Below are 20220 nucleotides of genomic sequence, written 5' to 3' on the forward strand. Positions count from 1 at the left end.
TGTACATCTCCTCCCCAGGATGAGGAGCCTTTTAACCCTGACTATGTGGAGGTCGACCGGATCCTGGATGAGTCCCACAGTGTCGATAAGGACAACGGAGAGGTGACCAGGGTGGGGTTGGGGGTTTAGCTGTGGGGGGAACTGGGACAGTGAAGTGTGGGGGGGAAGTGGGGTCTGAGGCAGGGGCCAAGGCTCTGGGGCTGCAAACCCCTCTGATTTATGGGGGGCTATTGGGGCTAGTGAAGCTCCAAGGAAACTCGCTTCAGGGGTGGGGTTGAGGGTTGGGAACAGGCACCAGTTCTCCCCTCCCAGCACGTGGCCCTGGCCTGGTTGGGGAGAGCTGACACTCTCCATGGGGCGGGGATGAGCTGTGGGGGCTGGGTGCCGTGGGAGCCCCTTGTGACCATGGGCCTGTCCCTGTCCCTGTCGCCGCAGCCGGTGATCTATTACCTGGTGAAGTGGTGCTCCCTGCCTTATGAGGACAGTACCTGGGAGCTCAAGGAGGATGTGGATGAGGGGAAAGTCCGTGAGTTCAAACGCATCCAGGCCCGGCACCCTGATCTCAAACGCGTGGTGAGTGACAGTCTCTGGCTCCACCCCCCAGTCCCAGCACTAGGGTTGCCAACTTTCTAATCACACAAAACAGAACACCCTTGCCCTGCCCCTTCTCCAAGGCCCTGTCTACTCCATCCACCCTCCCTCCGTTGCTCGCTGTTCCCCCACCCTCACTCATTTTCACCATGCTGGGACAGGGGGTTGGTATGCAGGGGTAAGGGTTCCAGGGTGGGGTGAGAAATGAGGGGTTCTGGGCTGGAACAGGGGGTTGGGGTATGGGAAGGAGTTTGGGTGCTGAAGGCATTCCGACCTGGGGCAGAGGGTTCAGGGCGCAGGATCCGGGCAGCACTTACATCAGGTGGCTCCCAGAAGTGGCCGGCATGTCCAGCTCCTAGGCGTAGGGGCAGCCAGATGGCTCTGCATGCTGCTCGCAGGCGCCACCCCTGCAGCTCCCATTAGCTGCAGTTCATGGCCAATGGGAGCTGTGGAGCCGGGGTGGGGGCAGCGCATCGAGCCACCGTGGCTGTCCCTCCACCTAGGAGCCAGCCATCCGGACTTCTAGTGGCCTGGTCAACAGTGCTGACTGGAGTCGCGAGGGTCCCTTTTCGACCGGGTGTTCCGCTCGAAAACTAGATGCCCGGCACTCTGAGCTCAAATGTGTGGTGAGTGACAGCCCCCAGCTCCACTCCCTCAGCCACCAGCTCTGCCCCCTCAGCCTAAATGCATCCAGGCCCTGAGCTCAGAGGCAGGAGGAGTGACAGCTGTGGCTCCACCCCCTACCCTGGCTCCAGCCACCCCGCTTAAATGAATGGTGAGTGACAGCCCCCATCTTGCCTCCCACCCCAGCCCCCATCCCAAGTTGGCTCAGCCATCATTTCTCCCCCCCTCCAGCTACCTCCCATCCCAAAAGCAACAGGTCAGGCACCTGGAACGCCCATGCATGCTGAGTGACAGCACCTGTCTCCCCTCCGTGCAGCCCCCTCTCCACCGCCGCTGGCGCAGGGGGTGCTTCTTTCTGCCATGCTGACGGGGTCCCCCACTGTTCCCCCCAGGCCCGCCCCCAGGCCATCTCCTGGAAAAAACTGGAGCTCTCCCACGAGTACAAGAACCGCAACCAGCTGCGCGAGTATCAGCTGGAGGGGGTCAACTGGCTGCTCTTCAACTGGTATAACAGGTGAGCTGGGTCTGGGCGACACAGGAAGGGGACGGGCAGGTGAGGCTGGGGTTAGCGCTTGGTCTCCCACTCAGCGGGCAGAACTGCACCCTGGCAGAGGGCCTGGGGCGGGGGAGGAGGTGGTTGGGGTGGGGGGATGCTGACCCCCATTTCTCCCCCCACAGGCAGAACTGCACCCTGGCAGAGGGGCTGGGGCAGGGGAGGAGGTAGTTGGGGTGGGGGGATTCTGACCCCCATTTCTCCCCCCACAGGCAGAACTGCACCCTGGCAGAGGGGCTGGGGCAGGGGAGGAGGTAGTTGGGGTGGGGGGATGCTGACCCCCATTTCTCCCCCCACAGGCAGAACTGCACCCTGGCGGAGGGGCTGGGGCAGGGGAGGAGGTAGTTGGGGGGATGCTGACCCCCATTTCTTCCCCCATAGGCAGAACTGTATCCTGGCAGATGAGATGGGGCTGGGGAAGACCATCCAGTCGATCGCCTTCCTACAGGAAGTTTACAACGTGGGCATCCGAGGCCCGTTCCTGGTCATCGCTCCCCTCTCCACCATCACCAACTGGGAGCGCGAGTTCAACACGTGGACCGAGATGAACAGCATCGTCTACCACGGCAGCTTGGCCTCCCGCCAGATGATCCAACAGTACGAGATGTACTGCAAGGACTCCCGGGTACGGGGGAGAGGGGCAGATGCACGGAGCGTGGACACTGACACATGCGTGTACTGCAGGGACTCCAGGGTACCGGGAAGGGGGCAGACGCAGGGGGACATGGACACAGGGACTCTGGGGTACCGGGGGGGACAGACGCAGGGGGGTGTGGACATATGCATCTATACTGCAGGGACTCTGGGGTATGGCAGGGGGGCGGACACAGGCGTGTGTATTGCAGGGACTCCGGGAGGAGGAGCAGACGCAGGAGGACGTGGACACAAGCGCGTGTACTGCAGGGACTCCAGGGTACCGGAGGCGGGGTGGGCGGGTGGGCAGATGCAGGGGGACGTGGACATAGGCGTGTGTACTGCAGGAACTCCGGGGTACCGGGGGGGGTGGGCAGATGCAGGGGGACGTGGACACAGGCATGTGTACTGCAGGGACTCCGGGGTACCAGGGGGAGGGGCAGACGCAGGGGGACGTGGACACAGGCGCGTGTACTGCAAGCAAGGAGCAGGGGACCCAGCAGGGCAGGCTCTCTGCAGGCCCCAGGAGGTGGGTTTCCTGCCCTGGCATGTTGTGGGGAGGCTGTTCTCGGCTGTGCTGGTTCCCGGTGCAGCCCACCACCACTGCGTCGTCTGATTGCCCTTGCTCCCCTCCAGGGCCGGCTGATCCCTGGCGCCTACAAGTTCGACGCGCTCATCACCACTTTTGAGATGATCCTGTCAGACTGCCCCGAGCTGCGGGAGATCGAGTGGCGCTGCGTCATCATCGACGAGGCCCACCGGCTCAAGAACCGCAACTGCAAGCTGCTGGACAGCCTCAAGCACATGGACCTGGTGGGATGACTGGGGTCCCAGAGGTGTCCGGGGATGGGGCGGAGGGGAGCCCTGGGGGGAAACTGGTGGCTGTGGTGGAGCTGGGCTGGGGCTGTGTCGGGGGGCTGCCCTGTGCTGGGCCCTGAGTGGGGGGGTTGGGGCTCTGTGAGGTGTGGGCCCAGCCTCTGGGCACTGTGGGGGGTTAGGAGGCTCCATGGAGCTCTTTGGAGGGAGGGGTAGCGTGGGGCCGCCCCCTGACACCCTGTCCCGTGCCAGGAGCACAAGGTGCTGCTGACGGGCACTCCGCTGCAGAACACAGTAGAGGAGCTGTTCAGCCTGCTGCACTTCCTGGAGCCCTCGCAGTTCCCCTCCGAGGCAGAGTTCCTCAAGGACTTCGGGGACCTCAAGACAGAGGAGCAGGTAAGGGCGAGCGGGCGTCCCCCGTCCGTGTGCCTCATCCTGCTCTTCCTTGCCATCCGCGCACCACTGCCCCGCCATCCCCAAGCCCCTCGTCCCACCATGCACCACCGCCCCACCCTCCCAAACCCCTCATCCCTCCCTGCTGACCGCGCACCACTGCCCAGCCCTCCCTGAGCCCCTCGTCCCCCCACTGCGCATCACCGCACCACCCTGTTGTCTGCTTACCCCCGCCCCGCCTTCCCAAGCCCCTCGTCCCGCCGCGCACCACCGCCTCACCCCGCCCTGCTGTCCACGCACCCCTACCCTCCCTGAGCCTCTTGTCCCTCCGCCCATCACTGCCTCGCCCTCCCTGAGCCCCTTGTTACTCCACACACCACCGCTCCACCCTCCCCGAGCCCCTCATCCCTCCGGGCACCACCGCTCCGCCCTCCCTGAGCCCCTTGTCCCACCCCGCCCTGCCGTCCACGCATCACTGCCCTCCCTGTGTCTCTTATCCCCAACCCCCTCGTCCTGCCCCCCCGGTCCTCTGGTCCAAGTCCCTTGTCCCCCATCCACGTGCCTCGCCCTGCCCTCCTGCTCGCACGCGAAGAGCCCCTTGTCTACCACGCACACAGCCCTTCCTGCCCCCAGCCTGTCCTCTGTCTCCTGTTCACAACACCCACCCCTGACGGTACCCCTCAGTCCCATACCGCAGCCCCCTGCTGTCCCAGCCCTGGGCTCCTCCCGCATGTGCTGACTCCCCCAGCCCTGCTCCCAGGTGCAGAAGCTCCAGGCCATCCTGAAGCCCATGATGCTGCGGCGGCTGAAAGAGGATGTGGAGAAGAACCTGGCGCCCAAGCAGGAGACTATCATCGAGGTGGAGCTGACCAACATCCAGAAGAAATACTACCGGGCCATCCTGGAGAAGAACTTCTCCTTCCTGTCCAAGGGGGCGGGGCACACCAACATGCCTAACCTGCTCAACACCATGATGGAGCTCCGCAAGTGCTGCAACCACCCCTACCTCATCAACGGTGAGGGGCTGGGTGGGGGCTCTCCCCTCGGTCAGCGCTGCCCCCTCGCCACCGGCGCCCGTCCCTGCAATGGGGGCATCTCAGCGGGGCCGGGTGGGGGCTCTCCCCTCGGTCAGCACTGCCCCCTCGCCGCCGGTGCCTGTCCCTGCATCCCCCCCGGGGGCAGCAATGTCCCCTCGCTGCCGGCGCCCGTCCCTGCAATGGGGGCATCTCAGCGGGGCCGGGTGGGGGCTCTCCCCTCGGTCAGCGCTGCCCCCTCGCCGCCGGCGCCCGTCCCTGCCTCCCCCCCGGGGGCAGCAATGTCCCCTCGCTGCCGGCGCCCGTCCCTGCAATGGGGGCATCTCAGCGGGGCCGGGTGGGGGCTCTCCCCTCGGTCAGCGCTGCCCCCTCGCCACCGGCGCCCGTCCCTGCAATGGGGGCATCTCAGCGGGGCCGGGTGGGGGCTCTCCCCTCGGTCAGCGCTGCCCCCTCGCCGCCGGCGCCCGTCCCTGCCTCCCCCCCGGGGGCAGCAATGTCCCCTCACTGCTGGCGCCTGTCCCTGCCTCCCCCCCGGGGGCAGCAATGTCCCCTCGCTGCCGGTGCCCGTCCCTGCAATGGGGGCATCTCAGCAGGGCCGGGTGGGGGCTCTCCCCTCGGTCAGCGCTGCCCCCTCGCCACCGGCGCCCGTCCCTGCCTCCCCCCCGGGGGCAGCAATGTCCCCTCGCTGCCGGCGCCCGTCCCTGCAATGGAGGCATCTCAGCGGGGCCGGGTGGGGGCTCTCCCCTCGGTCAGCGCTGTCCCCTCGCCGCCGGCGCCTGTCCCTGCCTCCCCCCCGGGGGCAGCAATGTCCCCTCGCTGCCGGCGCCTGTCCCTGCCTCCCCCCCGGGGGCAGCAATGTCCCCTCACTGCCGGCGCCTGTCCCTGCCTCCCCCCCGGGGGCAGCAATGTCCCCTCGCTGCCGGCGCCCGTCCCTGCAATGGGGGCATCTCAGCAGGGCCGGGTGGGGGCTCTCCCCTCGGTCAGCACTGCCCCCTCGCTGCCGGCGCCCGTCCCTGCCTCCCCCCCGGGGGCAGCAATGTCCCCTCGCTGCCGGCGCCCGTCCCTGCAATGGAGGCATCTCAGCGGGGCCGGGTGGGGGCTCTCCCCTCGGTCAGCGCTGTCCCCTCGCCGCCGGCGCCCGTCCCTGCTGCCCCCCCAGGGGCAGCAATGTCCCCTCGCTGCCGGCGCCCGTCCCTGCAATGGGGGCATCTCAGCGGGGCCGGGTGGGGGCTCTCCCCTCGGTCAGCGCTGCCCCCTCGCCGCTGGCGCCCGTCCCTGCAATGGAGGCATCTCAGCGGGGCCGGGTGGGGGCTCTCCCCTCTGTCAGCACTGCCCCCTCGCTGCCGGCGCCCGTCCCTGCCTCCCCCCCGGGGGCAGCAATGTCCCCTCGCTGCCGGCGCCCGTCCCTGCAATGGGGGCATCTCAGCGGGGCCGGGTGGGGGCTCTCCCCTCGGTCAGCGCTGTCCCCTCACTGCCGGCGCCCGTCCCTGCCTCCCCCCCGGGGGCAGCAATGTCCCCTCGCTGCCGGCGCCCGTCCCTGCCTCCCCCCCGGGGGCAGCAATGTCCCCTCGCTGCCGGCGCCCGTCCCTGCCTCCCCCCCGGGGGCAGCAATGTCCCCTCGCTGCCGGCGCCCGTCCCTGCAATGGGGGCATCTCAGCGGGGCCGGGTGGGGGCTCTCCCCTCGGTCAGCGCTGCCCCCTCGCCGCTGGCACCCGTCCCTGCAATGGAGGCATCTCAGCGGGGCCGGGTGGGGGCTCTCCCCTCTGTCAGCACTGCCCCCTCGCTGCCGGCGCCCGTCCCTGCCTCCCCCCCGGGGGCAGCAATGTCCCCTCGCTGCCGGCGCCCATCCCTGCCTCCCCCCCGGGGGCAGCAATGTCCCCTCGCTGCCGGCGCCCGTCCCTGCAATGGGGGCATCTCAGCGGGGCCGGGTGGGGGCTCTCCCCTCGGTCAGCGCTGCCCCCTCGCCGCCGGCGCCCGTCCCTGCAATGGAGGCATCTCAGCGGGGCCGGGTGGGGGCTCTCCCCTCTGTCAGCACTGCCCCCTCGCTGCCGGCGCCCGTCCCTGCCTCCCCCCCGGGGGCAGCAATGTCCCCTCGCTGCCGGCGCCCGTCCCTGCAATGGGGGCATCTCAGCGGGGCCGGGTGGGGGCTCTCCCCTCGGTCAGCGCTGTCCCCTCGCCGCCGGCGCCCGTCCCTGCCTCCCCCCCGGGGGCAGCAATGTCCCCTCGCCGCCGGCGCCCGTCCCTGCCTCCCCCCCGGGGGCAGCAATGTCCCCTCGCCGCCGGCGCCCGTCCCTGCCTCCCCCCCGGGGGCAGCAATGTCCCCTCGCCGCCGGCGCCCGTCCCTGCCTCCCCCCCGGGGGCAGCAATGTCCCCTCGCCACCGGCGCCCGTCCCTGCCTCCCCCCCGGGGGCAGCAATGTCCCCTCGCTGCCGGCGCCCGTCCCTGCAATGGGGGCATCTCAGCGGGGCCGGGTGGGGGCTCTCCCCCCGGGGGCAGCGCTGCCCGTCCCTGCACCTCCCCTTGGGCAGCACTGCTGGCGCCCGTCCCTACACCGGGGGCATCTCAGCGGGGCTGGGCGGGAGCTCTCCCCATAGTCAGCGCTGCCCCCTCGCCACCAGCGCCCGTCCCTGCAATGGGGGCATCTCAGCAGGGCCAGGCACGGGAGGACTGCTGGGCCCCGGGGTAACACCCCCACCTGTTCCTTCCCTGTCAGGCGCGGAAGAGAAGATCCTGGCTGAGTTTCGGGACTCTTGCCCGCACTACGTGCCCCATGATCTGCACCTCCAGGCCATGGTGCGCTCGGCCGGCAAGCTGGTGCTCATTGACAAGCTGCTGCCCAAGCTTAAGGCGGGCGGCCACAAGGTGCTGATCTTCTCGCAGATGGTGCGCTGCCTCGACATCTTGGAGGACTACCTCATCCAGAGGCGGTGAGGGGGTGCTTGCTATTCTAGGGCCTGTGTGTGAACAGACGCTCCTGCCCCCAGCTGTGTGTGTGGCGGGAGGTGGGATCCAGGGGGTGGGACCTTAGCTCTGCTGCAGGGCATACATCAACACAAGCTGGAGCAGGTTGGAAGGGGTGTCACAGGGCCAGTGGTAATGAAGCTGGGGGTGCAGTGGAGCATGGGGTTCCATCACTGTAGGCCCTACGTAAACACGGTGCTGGCGCCTCCCCCGCAGGTACCTGTATGAGCGGATTGACGGACGGGTGCGGGGGAACCTGCGGCAGGCTGCCATTGACCGCTTTAGCAAGCCTGACTCGGACCGCTTTGTCTTCCTACTCTGCACTCGGGCGGGCGGCCTGGGCATCAACCTCACGGCAGCCGACACCTGCATCATCTTCGACTCAGACTGGAACCCCCAGAACGACCTGCAGGTACCGGGACCCCCACACACACAGCACCCCAACCCCTCTACAGCTCCCCTCAGAGCCCCATCCCACCCACTGACACCCACATCACCTGTGACTTGGATTGGAACCCCCAAAACGACCTGCAGGTACCAGGGACCCTCCCCTGCCCCACACCCTGTCCCCATTGTGTGCCCCCTCCGAGGGCAGGGTCATGCCCTTCTCTTCCTGTACTCCCTGCAGTGTCGTCCTCTTCTCTTCTGGGCTTCCCCTCCACTGAGCGCCCTCTGGGGTCCCTGAGTGTTCTTACCCCACAACCCTGCCCCATCCCTGAGCATCCTCCGGGCCTGTCCCAGCCCCTGTGCACTTCCCAGGCCCCATGACCACTGTCCCCCAGCTCCTCCCTTTCCCTGCTCTTTAGCGTGCTCAGGGTCCCGCACCCCAGACACCGGCTCCTCCCCCTGCCAAGTGCACCGAGCACCCTGCCGCCCCTCTCTCCCCAGGCGCAGGCCCGCTGCCACCGGATCGGGCAGAGCAAGGCGGTGAAGGTCTATCGCCTCATCACCCGCAACTCCTATGAGCGCGAGATGTTCGACAAGGCTAGCCTCAAGCTGGGCCTGGACAAGGCCGTGCTGCAGTCCATGAGTGGGCGCGAGGGCAGCATCGCTGGGGTGAGAGTGCAGCAGGAGCCCTGGCTTGGCTCTGATCCGCCCCAGGGCAAGGGACTGGTGGGTTCAGGAGGGTGGCGGGGAGGAGGTTGCGTGGAGCTGCGATGTTGCAGGCATCCATGGGCTGGGGTGGGAGGGTGGTGGGGAGGAGGTTCGTGGGGGTACTGTGACATTGGGGGTACCTGTGGGCTGAGGTGGTGGCATGACGGGGAGGAGGTTCTGAGGGGTGGGGGTGCTGTGATGTTTCAGGTACCCATGTGCTGGGGTGGGAGGGTGGTGCGAAGGAGGTTCCTGGGAGTGCTGTGATGTTGTGGGTACCCATGTGAACAGGTTCCTCCCCCCTCCTCCCCAGATCCAGCAGTTCTCCAAGAAGGAGATTGAGGACCTGCTGCGCAAGGGGGCCTATGCTGCCATCATGGAGGAGGACGATGAGGGCTCCAAGTTCTGCGAGGAGGATATTGACCAGATCCTGCTGCGCCGTACGACCACCATCACCATTGAGAGTGAGGGCAAGGGCTCCACTTTCGCTAAGGTACCCTTCCCCCGATTCCCCCGCACAAATACCCCCTGGCTACCCCCTGGCTACCTCCAACACCCTCCTCTGGAGAGTGAGTGCAGGGGCTCCCCCTTCACCATGGTCCAGCTCTACCTCCCCACTGCCCTAGGGGGCCATCTCACACCTGCATCCCAGTGAGAGGGACAGAGGGACACACTAAGAGGTCAGCCTGTGGGTGGGGAATCGAAGCAGGGAGGGACAAATGGGATAGCTAGACATGTGGGGCATTGTAGCTGGGAGATCCAGAGGGGGCCCCCCACCCACACACACACTACTAACCCCCCGGCTGCCTCTGCCAGGCGAGCTTCGTGGCCTCGGAGAACCGCACAGATATCGCCCTGGACGACCCCAACTTCTGGCAGAAATGGGCCAAGAAAGCAGACCTGGACCTGGACCAGCTCAACAGCAAGGTTGGGGGGAGGAGTGGGCACGAGGGGGCTGGGGAAGTGAAGGCATGAGGCGCAGGTGCTGGGGACGTGCCCTCTTCAGCTGTGGGGGGAGGGGATGGGAAGTATTGTGTGGGGAGGTGGAGTTGTGGGGGAGGGCATGTGGGGAAAGTGGGGTTATTAGGGACCCCATCCCCACAGCAGGCTGGGCAGACAGAGAACACAGTCGCCCCAGTAGTGTGGATGAGCATCGGGTCGGAGCCCTACCAGGAGGAGAGGCTGCTTCCCACTGTGCTGTGAGCCCACACAGCTCCCCACCACTCAATCTCACTCCCATGGGGCACTGGAGCCTCGGGTCAGCAGGGGCCCCGGGCTTCCCTGCGCCTCCCTGAAACTGAACGTGTCCAGAGCCACCTTGGAGAGGTGGGGATGTGTCTGGGCCCTCCTCCTCCCAGGCTGAGCCTAGGTGGCAGGAGGTTATTCCAGCGGAAGGGTGGGGGGCGTATCCCAGAGCTGCCCTCCTACAACAGGAGCTGGTTCTGGGGGCTGGGCTGGCAGCTCTCCCTGTGTGCCCCCACCCCCCAATCTAGGTGTAACCGTCCCTCCCCTCCCCAGAATAACCTGGTGATCGACACGCCGCGGGTGCGGAAGCAGACCCGGCACTTCAGCACCCTGAAGGACGATGACCTGGTGGAGTTCTCGGACCTGGAGAGCGAGGATGAAGAGCGGCCGCGCTCCAGGCGTCATGACCGCCACCACCCCCTGCACCACTCTTACGGGCGCACCGACTGCTTCCGCGTGGAGAAGCACCTGCTGGTCTACGGGTGAGGAGGGCTAGGAGGGCTTGTCTGGGGGTTCCCAGGGCTGGCAGTGACCCAGCCAGTCCCCCAGGGCTGCAGGTGCTGGTGGGAGAGCTTGGTATGGCCGGGAACACTGAGGGGAGGAGAGTTGGGGCCAGCGCTGACCCGTGCGGCTCCCCACAGCTGGGGCCGCTGGCGGGAGATCCTGTCCCATGGGCGGTTCAAGCGGCGCCTGTCGGAGCGGGACGTGGAGACAATCTGCCGTGCCATCCTGGTCTACTGCCTGCTGCACTACCGAGGTGACGAGAACATCAAGGGTTTCATCTGGGACCTGATCAGCCCCGTTGAGAACGGCAAGGCCAAGGAGCTGCAGAACCACTCGGGTGAGGGTTCCCAGCCCACCCCCCAGCTCCCTCCCTGCCCGCCCGCCTGAGAGAGGAGCCATGGGTGCGACGCCCCGCCAGCTGCCTCCCCAGTCTGACCTCTCTGTCCATCTGTCCACCAGGCTTGTCGATCCCCGTGCCACGGGGGCGCAAGGGCAAGAAGGTGAAGTCCCAGAGCACGTTCGATGTCCACAAAGCCGAGTGGATCCGCAAGTACAACCCCGACACACTCTTTCAGGACGAGAGCTACAAGAAGCACCTCAAGCACCAGTGCAACAAGTAAGGGACCTAGGCGTCCGGGCTCCCCCAACACATGTGCACTGGCCGCTGGTACAGGGGACTCAGATGTCCGGATCCCCTTCCCAAGACTTTCTTACCACCAGTACAAGTAAGGACCCTGGTGTCCAGGCCCCTTCCCCCCAGCGCGTATGCTCAACACTGGTACAAGTAGGGGTCCCAGGCGTCCAGCTCTCCTTCCCCCTCCCCCACATACATGCCACTGGCTCAAGGGACCCAGGCTCCCTCCAACATGCACACGCTTGCCACTGGTACAAGTAGGGGTCCCAGGCGTCCAGCTCTCCTTCCCCCTCCCGCACATACATGCCACTGGCTCAAGGGACCCAGGCTCCCTCCAACATGCACACGCTTGCCACTGGTACAAGTAGGGGTCCCAGGCGTCTGGGCTCCCCCAAACACACACACTCACCCCTAGTACAAGTAGGGGAGCCAGGCATCCAGCTCTCACGCACACCCACCCCACTAGTACAAGGGACCTAGGGGTCCGGGCTGCCCTCCCAGGGCTGGGGATGGGACTCAGGCGTCCTGCTGCCCAGCATGGCTCGGTGCGCTCTCTGATCCGTGATGTGTCTCTGCCAGGGTGTTGCTGCGAGTGCGGATGCTGTACTACCTGCGCCAGGAGGTGATCGGGGACCAGGCCAGCAAGGTGCTGGCTGGTGCTAGTGCGAGGTAATGGACCTTCTGCCCCCCACGCTGTGCTCCACTGCCCCCCCCCCCCGCCCCTCATTGCTGCCTGTTCTGTTTCCCACCCTGTCCCTGGGACCATCCCTGTCTTGTGCCTCTATGTCTGGGCCCGCGTCTCACTTGTTTCTCTGCCCCACTCTCCTCGCAGCGAGATCAACATCTGGTTCCCACTGGTGGAGCAGCTGGAGGTGCCAACCGGCTGGTGGGACGCTGAGGCCGACAAGTCCCTGCTCATTGGGGTCTTCAAGCATGGTGGGTGTAGGGCACTCAGCTCCCCTAGGTTGGCAGCAAGGGGGGTGAGGGGAGTCTCACCTGGGGAGAGGTGACTTGTGCATGTGGTGGGAAGGGAGCGGAAGTTCCAATGTGGCTGGGCCAGGGAAAGCTGTTTCTGGCCCCGGTGTATGTGTGCCTGCAGAGAGATGCTGACCCCTGATCTGTGCCCCCTCCCCCCAGGCTATGAGAAATACAACACCATGCGAGCTGACCCCGCCCTCTGCTTCCTGGAGAAGGCTGGGCGACCCGATGACAAGGCCATTGCTGCGGAGCACCGCCTGGATGTGGGGGAGGGGTGAGTGATTGTCAAGCGGGTGGGGCCTAGGTACGGGGTAGGGGTTGTGGTGAATGACTGTTTAGGGGCTAGGATGCAGCCTGGCCACAGGAGTGGGGGCAGGGCCTGGGGATGGGGGGGGTCCTGGCCACAGGGGCAGGGCCTGGCCACAGGGGTGGGGTGAGTGACTGTCTGGTGGGGGGCAGGCATAGGGGTGGGGGCGTGAGTGGTGGCCATCAGGGCGGGGCCTGGGTAACCTGTCCCGAGGGGCATGCCTGTGATGACTCGCCATGCTAATACCGACCCCCCAGCAGCACTTGGCTCTGCCCTGGGGGGGAATGAGTTAAACTTGCTCCTCATGGAGTTCTGAGGCACCAGCCCCCCAGGGGCTGTGGAGGGGGCCCAGCTGGGGGCAGTTCCTGACGGTCACTAACCCCTCCTTTCCCATGGGCCTCAGGGCGGAGTTTGACAAAGACTGCGAGGACCCTGAATACAAACCGCTGTCTGGGCCAGCCAAGGAGCAGGATGACGAGGTGAGAGCTTCTCCTGGCCACCCCCTCACCCTAGGGTCCCCCCTGCCTCCTACTCTCCATGGCACTCCACCTTGTCCCGCTCTGCCCCCAGGTCCGTCTCCACACTGGGTTCCCCAGATCCCGTGCTCCCCAGCCCCCCATTGGCTCCTGGAAGCATCTGTCCCTGTCTGAGGCAGGCAGCAAGCTGTGTATCGGGCAGGGGGTGCGTGAAATGGCTGGGGGGCACAATACTCTCCGTCCTTACTGTGTCTCCCCTTCCCCACCCTCAGGGCGATCCCCTGATGCTGCTGGATGAGGAGATCTCGGTGGTGGATGGGGATGAAGGTAAGGGGGTGGGGGAGAGGGTGGCAGGAGCACAGAAGGGGTTAAGGCAGGCACTGTCCCTCAGCGTGCAGGCTGGGGGTGGGTGGGAGGGTTTGGGGTGCAGGATCTGCGTGCACTGGGCGGCTCTGACCCTGTTGTCCCCCTGCAGATCAGCTGAGAGTTTGGGGTGCAGGGTCTGTGTGCACTGTGGGGGCTCTGACCCCTGTTGTCCCCCTTACAGGCCAGCCGGGGGGTTGGGTTGCAGGGTCTGCGCACTCGGGGGCTCTGACCCCTGGTTTCCCCATGCAGGGCAGCCGGAGGTTTGGGGTGCAGGGTCTGTGTGCACTGTGGGGGCTCTGACCCCTGTTGTCCCCCTTACAGGCCAGCCGGGGGGTTGGGTTGCAGGGTCTGCGCACTCGGGGGCTCTGACCCCTGGTTTCCCCATGCAGGGCAGCCGGAGGTTTGGGGTGCAGGGTCTGCGTGCACTGGGGGGCTCTGATCCCTGTTGTCCCCCTGCAGGCTGGGGTGCAGGGTCTGCATGCACGGGGGAGCTCTGACCCCTGTTGTCCCCCTGCAGGCCAGCCGGCCCAGCCTGGGCACCTGTTCTGGCCACCAGGCTCGGTGCTCACAGCCCGCCTGCGGCGCCTCATCACCGCCTGCCAGCGCAGCTACAAGCAGGAGCAGCTGAAGATGGAGGCTGCAGAGCGTGGGGACCGGCGGCGCCGTCGCTGCGAGGCAGCCTGCAAGCTCAAGGAGATGGTGCGCCGGGAGAAGCAGCAGCGGTGAGGCTGGGCAAGGTGCAGCCAAAGGGGGGAGGGGGAGCCCCACCCTGTTCCAGGGGGTGCTCTGGAGGTGTGGGGACGGGACACGCACCCTGCAGCCACCACAGGTCTCTGGGATGTGAGGGCCAGGTTCTGGGATCTGGAGCAAGCAGGGTAGGCCTGGGGCAGAGGTGCATCTTCCCAGGGACTGGCTCAGGTCCACGGGCCCGCTGAGGCTCTCCTGTTCCCCACCCCCAGATGGACGCGTCGGGAGCAGTCTGATTTCTACCGCGTGGTGTCCAGTTTCGGGGTGGAATACGACCCTGACACGCTGCACTTCCACTGGGGCCGCTTTCGGGCGCTGGCCCGGCTCGACCGCAAGACAGACGAAAGCCTCACCAAGTATTTCCATGGGTTTGTGGCCATGTGCCGGCAGGTGTGCCGGCTGCCCCCAGCCGCCAGCGATGGTGAGTGCCTGTCTGTTTCTGTGCCGGCTGCCCCGGCCACCAGTGATGGTGAGTGCCTGTCTGTTTCTGTGCCGGCTGCCCCTGGCTGCCGGCGATGGTGCATGTCTGTCTGTCTGTCTGTGCCGGCTGCCCCTGGCTGCCAGCAGCCCTGAGTGGGCATGTACATGCCAGAGAGAGTGAGGATAGGGGAATGCTGGGGGGGCTGTGCTCCCAAAGTCTCTGACACCTCCCCCCCTTCCCCCCACCTCTCCTTGTAGAGTCCCCGGACCCCACGCTGTTCATTGAGCCCATCTCAGAGGAGCGGGCCTCCAGGACGTTGTATCGCGTGGACCTGCTGCGCCGGCTGCGGGAGCAGGTCCTGTGCCACCCACTGCTGCAGGAGCGCCTGGCCCTGTGCCAGCCACCGGGCCCTGAGCTGCCCACCTGGTGGGAGTGCGGGCGGCACGACGGGGAGCTGCTACAGGGGGCGGCACGCCATGGGCTGAGCCAGACGGACGACACCATTATGCAGGACCCCGACTTCTCCTTCCTGGCTGCCCGCCTCAGCTACCTGCATGGCCGGGCCGGGACACCTCAACCCCCTGCAGGGGGTGCTGGAGCCGCCACCACCTCCCCCCTGTCTCCCACGCCCGAGATGCCGGCCCCGCTGCTGCCTGTGCTTCTCTCCAAGCCGGACTCGGCTGACGACTCGGACTCGGAGCTCGACCTGGGGAAGCTCTCGCCCTCCACGTCCGGGTCGTCATCGTCCTGCTCTGAGGACAGCGACGACGAGAGGGGTGAGTGTGGGACCCCCTGTACCCCTCCCCTTGGGGTCCCACCCCATCCCCTCTGGGTCACCCATACCCTCCCTGAGCCAGGGATCCACCCCTGCCCTCCACATCCGGGTCGTCGTCCTGGTCTGAGAACAGCATGGAGTGTGGGACCCCCATACCTCCTCCCTGTACGCAGACTGAGCTAAGGGTCTCCCTGAGCCAGCTCTGACCGCAGACGAGGGTGATTGACCTAACCCCATAAGCCAGGTTCCCCCCTCCACAGCCTGTTCCAGTGACCATGATGAGAAGTGGGGGTACCCTCCTGGGCCGCCTCCAGAAGCCCTTAAAGACCTATGGAGCCAGGAATTCTCTTCCCCCACCCCTACCCCCTTTGATATCAAAGTGTCCCCCTCTGGAGCACAGGGATGTCCCCTGGCCTGAGGGACAAGCCCCTGGGGGGGTGGGGCAGGTCCATTTGTGGCGGCAGGTCAGTCTGTCTCTGCGTCATCCTTGCCCTTGTCTCTCTCTCTTCACAGGCAGGGCAGCTTGCAGGATGGGTGCTGGCCTTGGGAAGCAGGAGGCCTCCGTCTCTCTGCGGCGGGGGCGGGAGGTGTCTCTCACCATCCTCTGTGTCCCCCCACCCTCACCCCCTAGGCACGATGCCCTGTATCAGGAGTTGCCCATGGGGTGGGATGTCTGTCTCTCACCATCCCCCTGGCATGGTGCCCTGTCTAGGGAGATGTCCGTAGGGGGCTGGGTGTCTGTCTCATCATCCCCAGGCACAATGCCCTCGGGGGGGGGGGGGGGTGTCGTCTGTCTCACCACTCCCCAGGCATGGTGCCCTGCGGAGGCAGCTGTCTTTGGGGGGGTGGGGTGTCTGTCTCACCACCACCCCCCTTCACCACCCTCAGGCACCATGCCATGCAGGGGGAAGCTGTCCGAGGAGGAGGAGGAGTCCCTGCTCTCCCTGCCCACCTCCCAAGAGGGTGACTCTCCACAGCCCACTGCCCCGGAGCTGCTGCTACAGGAGCGGCAGCGTGCCCACGAGTGGCCCAAGGTACTGCTCCCTTGCAGTGGGGGGGGACACAAACCCAGCCCCGATCATCTGGGGAGCAGGGCGGGGCCATTGGGGGGTAGGGGGTAGGTTCTGTTGGGGAGTGTGGAGTGGTCATGGTTACATGGCAGGTTTCGATGGGGTGGTTGCTGTGGTTATATGGCAGGTTTCGATGGGGTGGCTGGCATGGTTCTGCGGGGGAATGAGGTGGTTGCCATGGCTATGTGGCTGGTTGTAATGGGGTGGTTGCCATGGTGACATTGACACCCCTGTTTCCCCCAGGACCGGGTGCTTATTAACCGCATCGACCTGGTGTGCCAGGCTGTGCTGTCGGGGAAGTGGCCCTCAAGTCAGCGCACCCAGGAGCCCTGTGGGGGCCCGGGAGGAGACGTTGCCCCACGGCTGCCAGGTGACTATGCCAGCTTGCCTGCTCCCCATGCCTGCCCCCAGGAGGAAGCACCAGCCCTGTACACCCGGCTCCGGCACAGCCCCGAGGAGAAGGAGTTCACTGTGCAGATCAAAGACGTAAGTGGGGGGTGAGGACTATGGGAGGGTGTGGGGGCGCCTGTCCCATGGGATGGGGGCAGAGTCCCATAACTCACCATGCTAATACCAGGCAGGGCATGGGGGATGTCTATCCAGAGGTGGTGCCTGTGATGACTTGCCATGCTAATACCGACACCTCCCTGGCAGTGCATGTGGCTCTGCCCTGGGGAGGAATGAGTTAAACTCACTTCTTATGGAGACCTGAGGTGCCTGCTCCCCTGTGGGTCTAGGGCAGTCGGGGGGGTCACTCTGGGGTAGCATTGGGCCCCATTTCCCAGTGCTCATGCTGACCCTGTGTCTTCCCCAGGAGGAGGGGATCAAGTTGACGTTCCAGAAGCATAAGCTGATCCCCAATGGCGCTCTACATGAGCGGCACCCACACCCGCTGGGCCACAAGAAGAGCAGCAAGAAGCTGGTGGAGGTGAGGGGATGGGAGAGTGTATTGGAGGAGGTGGGGCTGCGGGGGGTTTCTGAGTCCAGCAAGAGCTGCAGAGCCTGGGAGGGCTGTGGGGGGTTGTATGCGCAGGGGTTTCTGCCTTCGTGGAAGCTGCAGTGCCTGAGGGAGGGTCTCTCTCCTGATTGGGGGGTCTCTCTGCCCCAGCTGGAGCTGCAGTACCTGGGGAGGTGGGATGGCTGGGGGGGCTCTGTGAGGTCTCGCTCTCCTGACTGGGAGTCTCTCTGCCCCAGCTGGAGCTGCAGTGCTTGGAAGGGCTGCGGGGCCCTGACATTGATCTGGAGGCACGGATCCCAGTGGTGCACAAGGCGAATGGGACATTGCTGGTGGGGGAGGCGGCCCCACGCCGAGCTGATCTGGAGGCCTGGCTGCATGCACACCCTGACTTTGCCATTGACCCCCGCTTCCTGGCTGTGAGTGTCACCCCATCCCTCCCTTCAGTCAGGGCCATGCCGGAGAGCCTGGAGCCCTCAGGCCCCAGCTTCCTGCCCTCCTGCCTCTTCACCCTGGGCTCCTGCTCCCCAATGTCAGACTGGAGACAGGAGAGAAATAGGCTTTGGACACGGGGACACATACACACCCACCTGTCTCTCCCTCCCTGGTGCTGCTTCCCCCATGTGATCCTCCAGAACTGCCCCCTCCCACCCTGTGGCTCTGCCTCACTCCCAGAGACACAACTGCTCCCTGAATACACTGCGGCCAGGAGTGTTCAGTGGGCCCAGGCCCCAGTGAAATGGGTGGGGGGATGGGCTTTGTTGGGCCCCAAATGGAGGGAGGCTCTGATAGCTGCTGCGCCCTGGTGGCATGGGGCAGATGCTCTGCCTGGGGAAGCGGAGACAGGGCTGAATAACCAGGTGTCACTTTCTCTTGCCCCGATCCCTGTGTCATTCCCCGTTCCTACCCCCCAGTACATGGAGGATCGGCGCAAGTGGCACCGGTGTAAAAAGACCGGCTCAGTGGAGCTGAGCTGCCTGCCGGGGTTGGAGCGGGGCCCGGGGGCCAGTGGCTCCCACAATGGCAAGAAGGTGAGAGGCATGTGCTAACCCCTCCCTGTCCACCCCTTCCATCTCACCCAGGGCTCGCCTCCCCCCTCCCATTGTTCTACCCCCCGCCTTTACCCTTCACCTTCATGCAGCTTGTTCTAAGCCCCTGCAAGGGCAGGGCCCAGAGGCTGGGTCCCCGTCTGCCCAGACTCTCCTTGGGTTTCATCCCCCAGATCCCCCTAGTCATAGTGCCTGCCCTCTTGGGAGAGGGGTGAGACAGCGAGGGGGATCTCTAACTGCTGGGCTAGCAGGGGAGGAAGGGAGCCCCACTATCCCTGCTGGGGGCAGGCTAGACCCATAGCAGTACTGGGTACTGGGGCGGGAAGCCTTGCAGCACTAATTCCTCCCCATCTCTCTCCCTGCCCAGGGCTTCGTGACTGACCCTGTGATGAGCCGGCTGTTGCCAGGTCCGTTGGAATCTGAGGGGGGCCTGAAACAGCCACGGGGTCGCCGGGCTGGTGTGGAGCTGTCCAAGATGGTATCCCTGATGGGCGGGGCCGGGCGGAGCCAGCTGGGGGCTATAGGGCCCCTGTCTTTACACGGCCCCTTCCAACCTGGACCAACCCCTGGCTCTTCCCTTCCCTACATGCCCTTCCCTACAGCCTCCTCCTCTGGCTCCCTGCTGCACCCGGGGTTGGGCCACGGCAGCTATCCCCCAGGCCCGCACATGCACCTGGGCTCCCTGGGGCACCCGCAGCCTGATGAGGAAGAAGAGGAGGAGGAGGATGAGCTGGATGACTTGTCTCAGGGCTACGCCAGTTCAGAACAGGACTTCTCTCTGCTCGATGACCCTATGATGCCGGCCAACTCGGACTCCAGTGATGGTGCTAATGATGGAGGCGACTGAGCTGAACAGACAGAAGGGGGTACTGGAACTCACTGACTGGGTGGGGGATGGCTGGAGCGACCCTATTGTGGGCCCTCAGCATCCATCAATCCTCTTCCCCTGCTGGGGGTCAGGGTAGAGAGTGGGGGGACTCTGCCCTGACCTAGGGTGATGGGAATGGGCACAGATCCTGTCCTGGGGCAGGGGAGCTTCCCTGGGACAGAAGTATGTGGGCTTGGCCAGTAAAACTGCACCCCAGCATGAGGCACCAGCTGGGGTCACCTCCCAACCTGCGGCATTATCTGCCAGCGTGCATCCCTGCTCCTTACTTGGCCTTCGGGGGGTGGCAGCCCCTATCCTCAGCCTCAGTGGTGAAGGGCCCAATGCTGTATTGTATGGGGGGGAGGGGGGCCTATATTTATATAAATATGTAATATGTCTTGTGTAATATGACGGGGTGGGGAGGGACTGCTGTGGTGGGGCCGGGACCCTGTGGGGGCTGCCATGTGGCTGGAGCAGGTGAGGGGTAAGGGTGGGGGTGGGGCAGGTTCGGTTAGCGCTTCCTGTAGTTCGATTTTTTTTTTCTAATAAAAGAAACAAAATGTGCAAAAAAACCCCAAAGGTGGCCCTAGCCCCTGGTGTACGCGGTGGGCATGGAGGAACTGTAGGCGCGCTGGCGAGGCCGGGGCAGAGGGAGCTGCTGGGCAGCGGGACCCCTGGGCTGGATGCTCCTGGCTCTGAAATGGGACTTTGTGTCCAGCCCCCTCCCACCAGCCGCACCTTTCACTGAGGGGCCCAACCGGCCAGGGGAGGGGTGGGGGGAACGGGCAGGCCTCGGGCCTGCCCCCCATCCAGGCCGTAGTCTGCCCCTCCCTGGAGCCGCAGCCTGGCCAGCTTTCCGCTCCTGGTCTCCTCCAGGGCAACCTGCCCTGAGCTGGGAGACCCCTGCCCCGGCCCAAGGGGCCCCTTCCCCCGTCCTGGCCCAAGGGGCCCCCTGCCCTTCTCCCTCCCCCCCACCCGCCGCCGGGCCCAAGGGGCCCCCTGCCCCTCCCTCTCCCCCCCATAGCGCGGGGGGGGGGCGCTGGGCCACTCCCCCCGTGAGCGCGCATTACGTTTCCTGCGGGGGGCCCCGCGTGGGAGCCAGGGGGTCACGTGGTCGAGGGCGCGCGG

General features: G+C 65.9%; 1 protein-coding gene and 2 non-coding genes across 5 annotated transcripts in view; all 3 read left to right on the top strand.

Annotated features, from left to right (window-relative positions):
* Positions 1–19501, top strand: part of CHD8 (chromodomain helicase DNA binding protein 8) — a 32139-nt gene extending 12638 nt beyond the window's left edge. For 2 of the 3 annotated variants that reach the window (XM_077831997.1, XM_077831998.1), the window contains exons 10-38: positions 19–102; positions 436–573; positions 1608–1729; positions 2150–2393; positions 3038–3214; positions 3470–3613; positions 4371–4626; positions 7358–7571; positions 7822–8017; positions 8494–8661; positions 9011–9190; positions 9514–9624; positions 10216–10424; positions 10584–10783; positions 10906–11062; positions 11660–11749; positions 11913–12016; positions 12218–12332; positions 12769–12844; positions 13114–13168; positions 13725–13929; positions 14167–14375; positions 14633–15151; positions 16039–16184; positions 16464–16706; positions 17035–17148; positions 17415–17594; positions 18090–18206; positions 18592–19499. In XM_077831997.1, the coding sequence (XP_077688123.1) occupies positions 19–102; positions 436–573; positions 1608–1729; positions 2150–2393; positions 3038–3214; positions 3470–3613; positions 4371–4626; positions 7358–7571; positions 7822–8017; positions 8494–8661; positions 9011–9190; positions 9514–9624; positions 10216–10424; positions 10584–10783; positions 10906–11062; positions 11660–11749; positions 11913–12016; positions 12218–12332; positions 12769–12844; positions 13114–13168; positions 13725–13929; positions 14167–14375; positions 14633–15151; positions 16039–16184; positions 16464–16706; positions 17035–17148; positions 17415–17594; positions 18090–18206; positions 18592–19071 (5253 nt within the window). In that variant the 3' untranslated portion in view covers positions 19072–19499. Of the gene's footprint in view, positions 1–18; positions 103–435; positions 574–1607; positions 1730–2149; positions 2394–3037; positions 3215–3469; positions 3614–4370; positions 4627–7357; positions 7572–7821; positions 8018–8493; positions 8662–9010; positions 9191–9513; positions 9625–10215; positions 10425–10583; positions 10784–10905; positions 11063–11659; positions 11750–11912; positions 12017–12217; positions 12333–12768; positions 12845–13113; positions 13169–13724; positions 13930–14166; positions 14376–14632; positions 15152–16038; positions 16185–16463; positions 16707–17034; positions 17149–17414; positions 17595–18089; positions 18207–18591 lie in introns of all 3 variants that reach the window. The other variant, XM_077831999.1, reaches the window with a different exon arrangement.
* LOC144273940 (small nucleolar RNA U6-53/MBII-28) lies at positions 12584–12686 on the top strand. Its single transcript, XR_013347827.1, has one exon. It is a non-coding gene; the product is annotated as a small nucleolar RNA U6-53/MBII-28 (small nucleolar RNA).
* Positions 16830–16937, top strand: LOC144273939 (small nucleolar RNA U6-53/MBII-28). Its single transcript, XR_013347826.1, has one exon. It is a non-coding gene; the product is annotated as a small nucleolar RNA U6-53/MBII-28 (small nucleolar RNA).
* Positions 19502–20220: the final 719 nt, after the last annotated feature.

Source organism: Eretmochelys imbricata, chromosome 13 (assembly GCF_965152235.1).
Source record: "Eretmochelys imbricata isolate rEreImb1 chromosome 13, rEreImb1.hap1, whole genome shotgun sequence".
Classification (NCBI taxonomy): domain Eukaryota; kingdom Metazoa; phylum Chordata; order Testudines; family Cheloniidae; genus Eretmochelys; species Eretmochelys imbricata.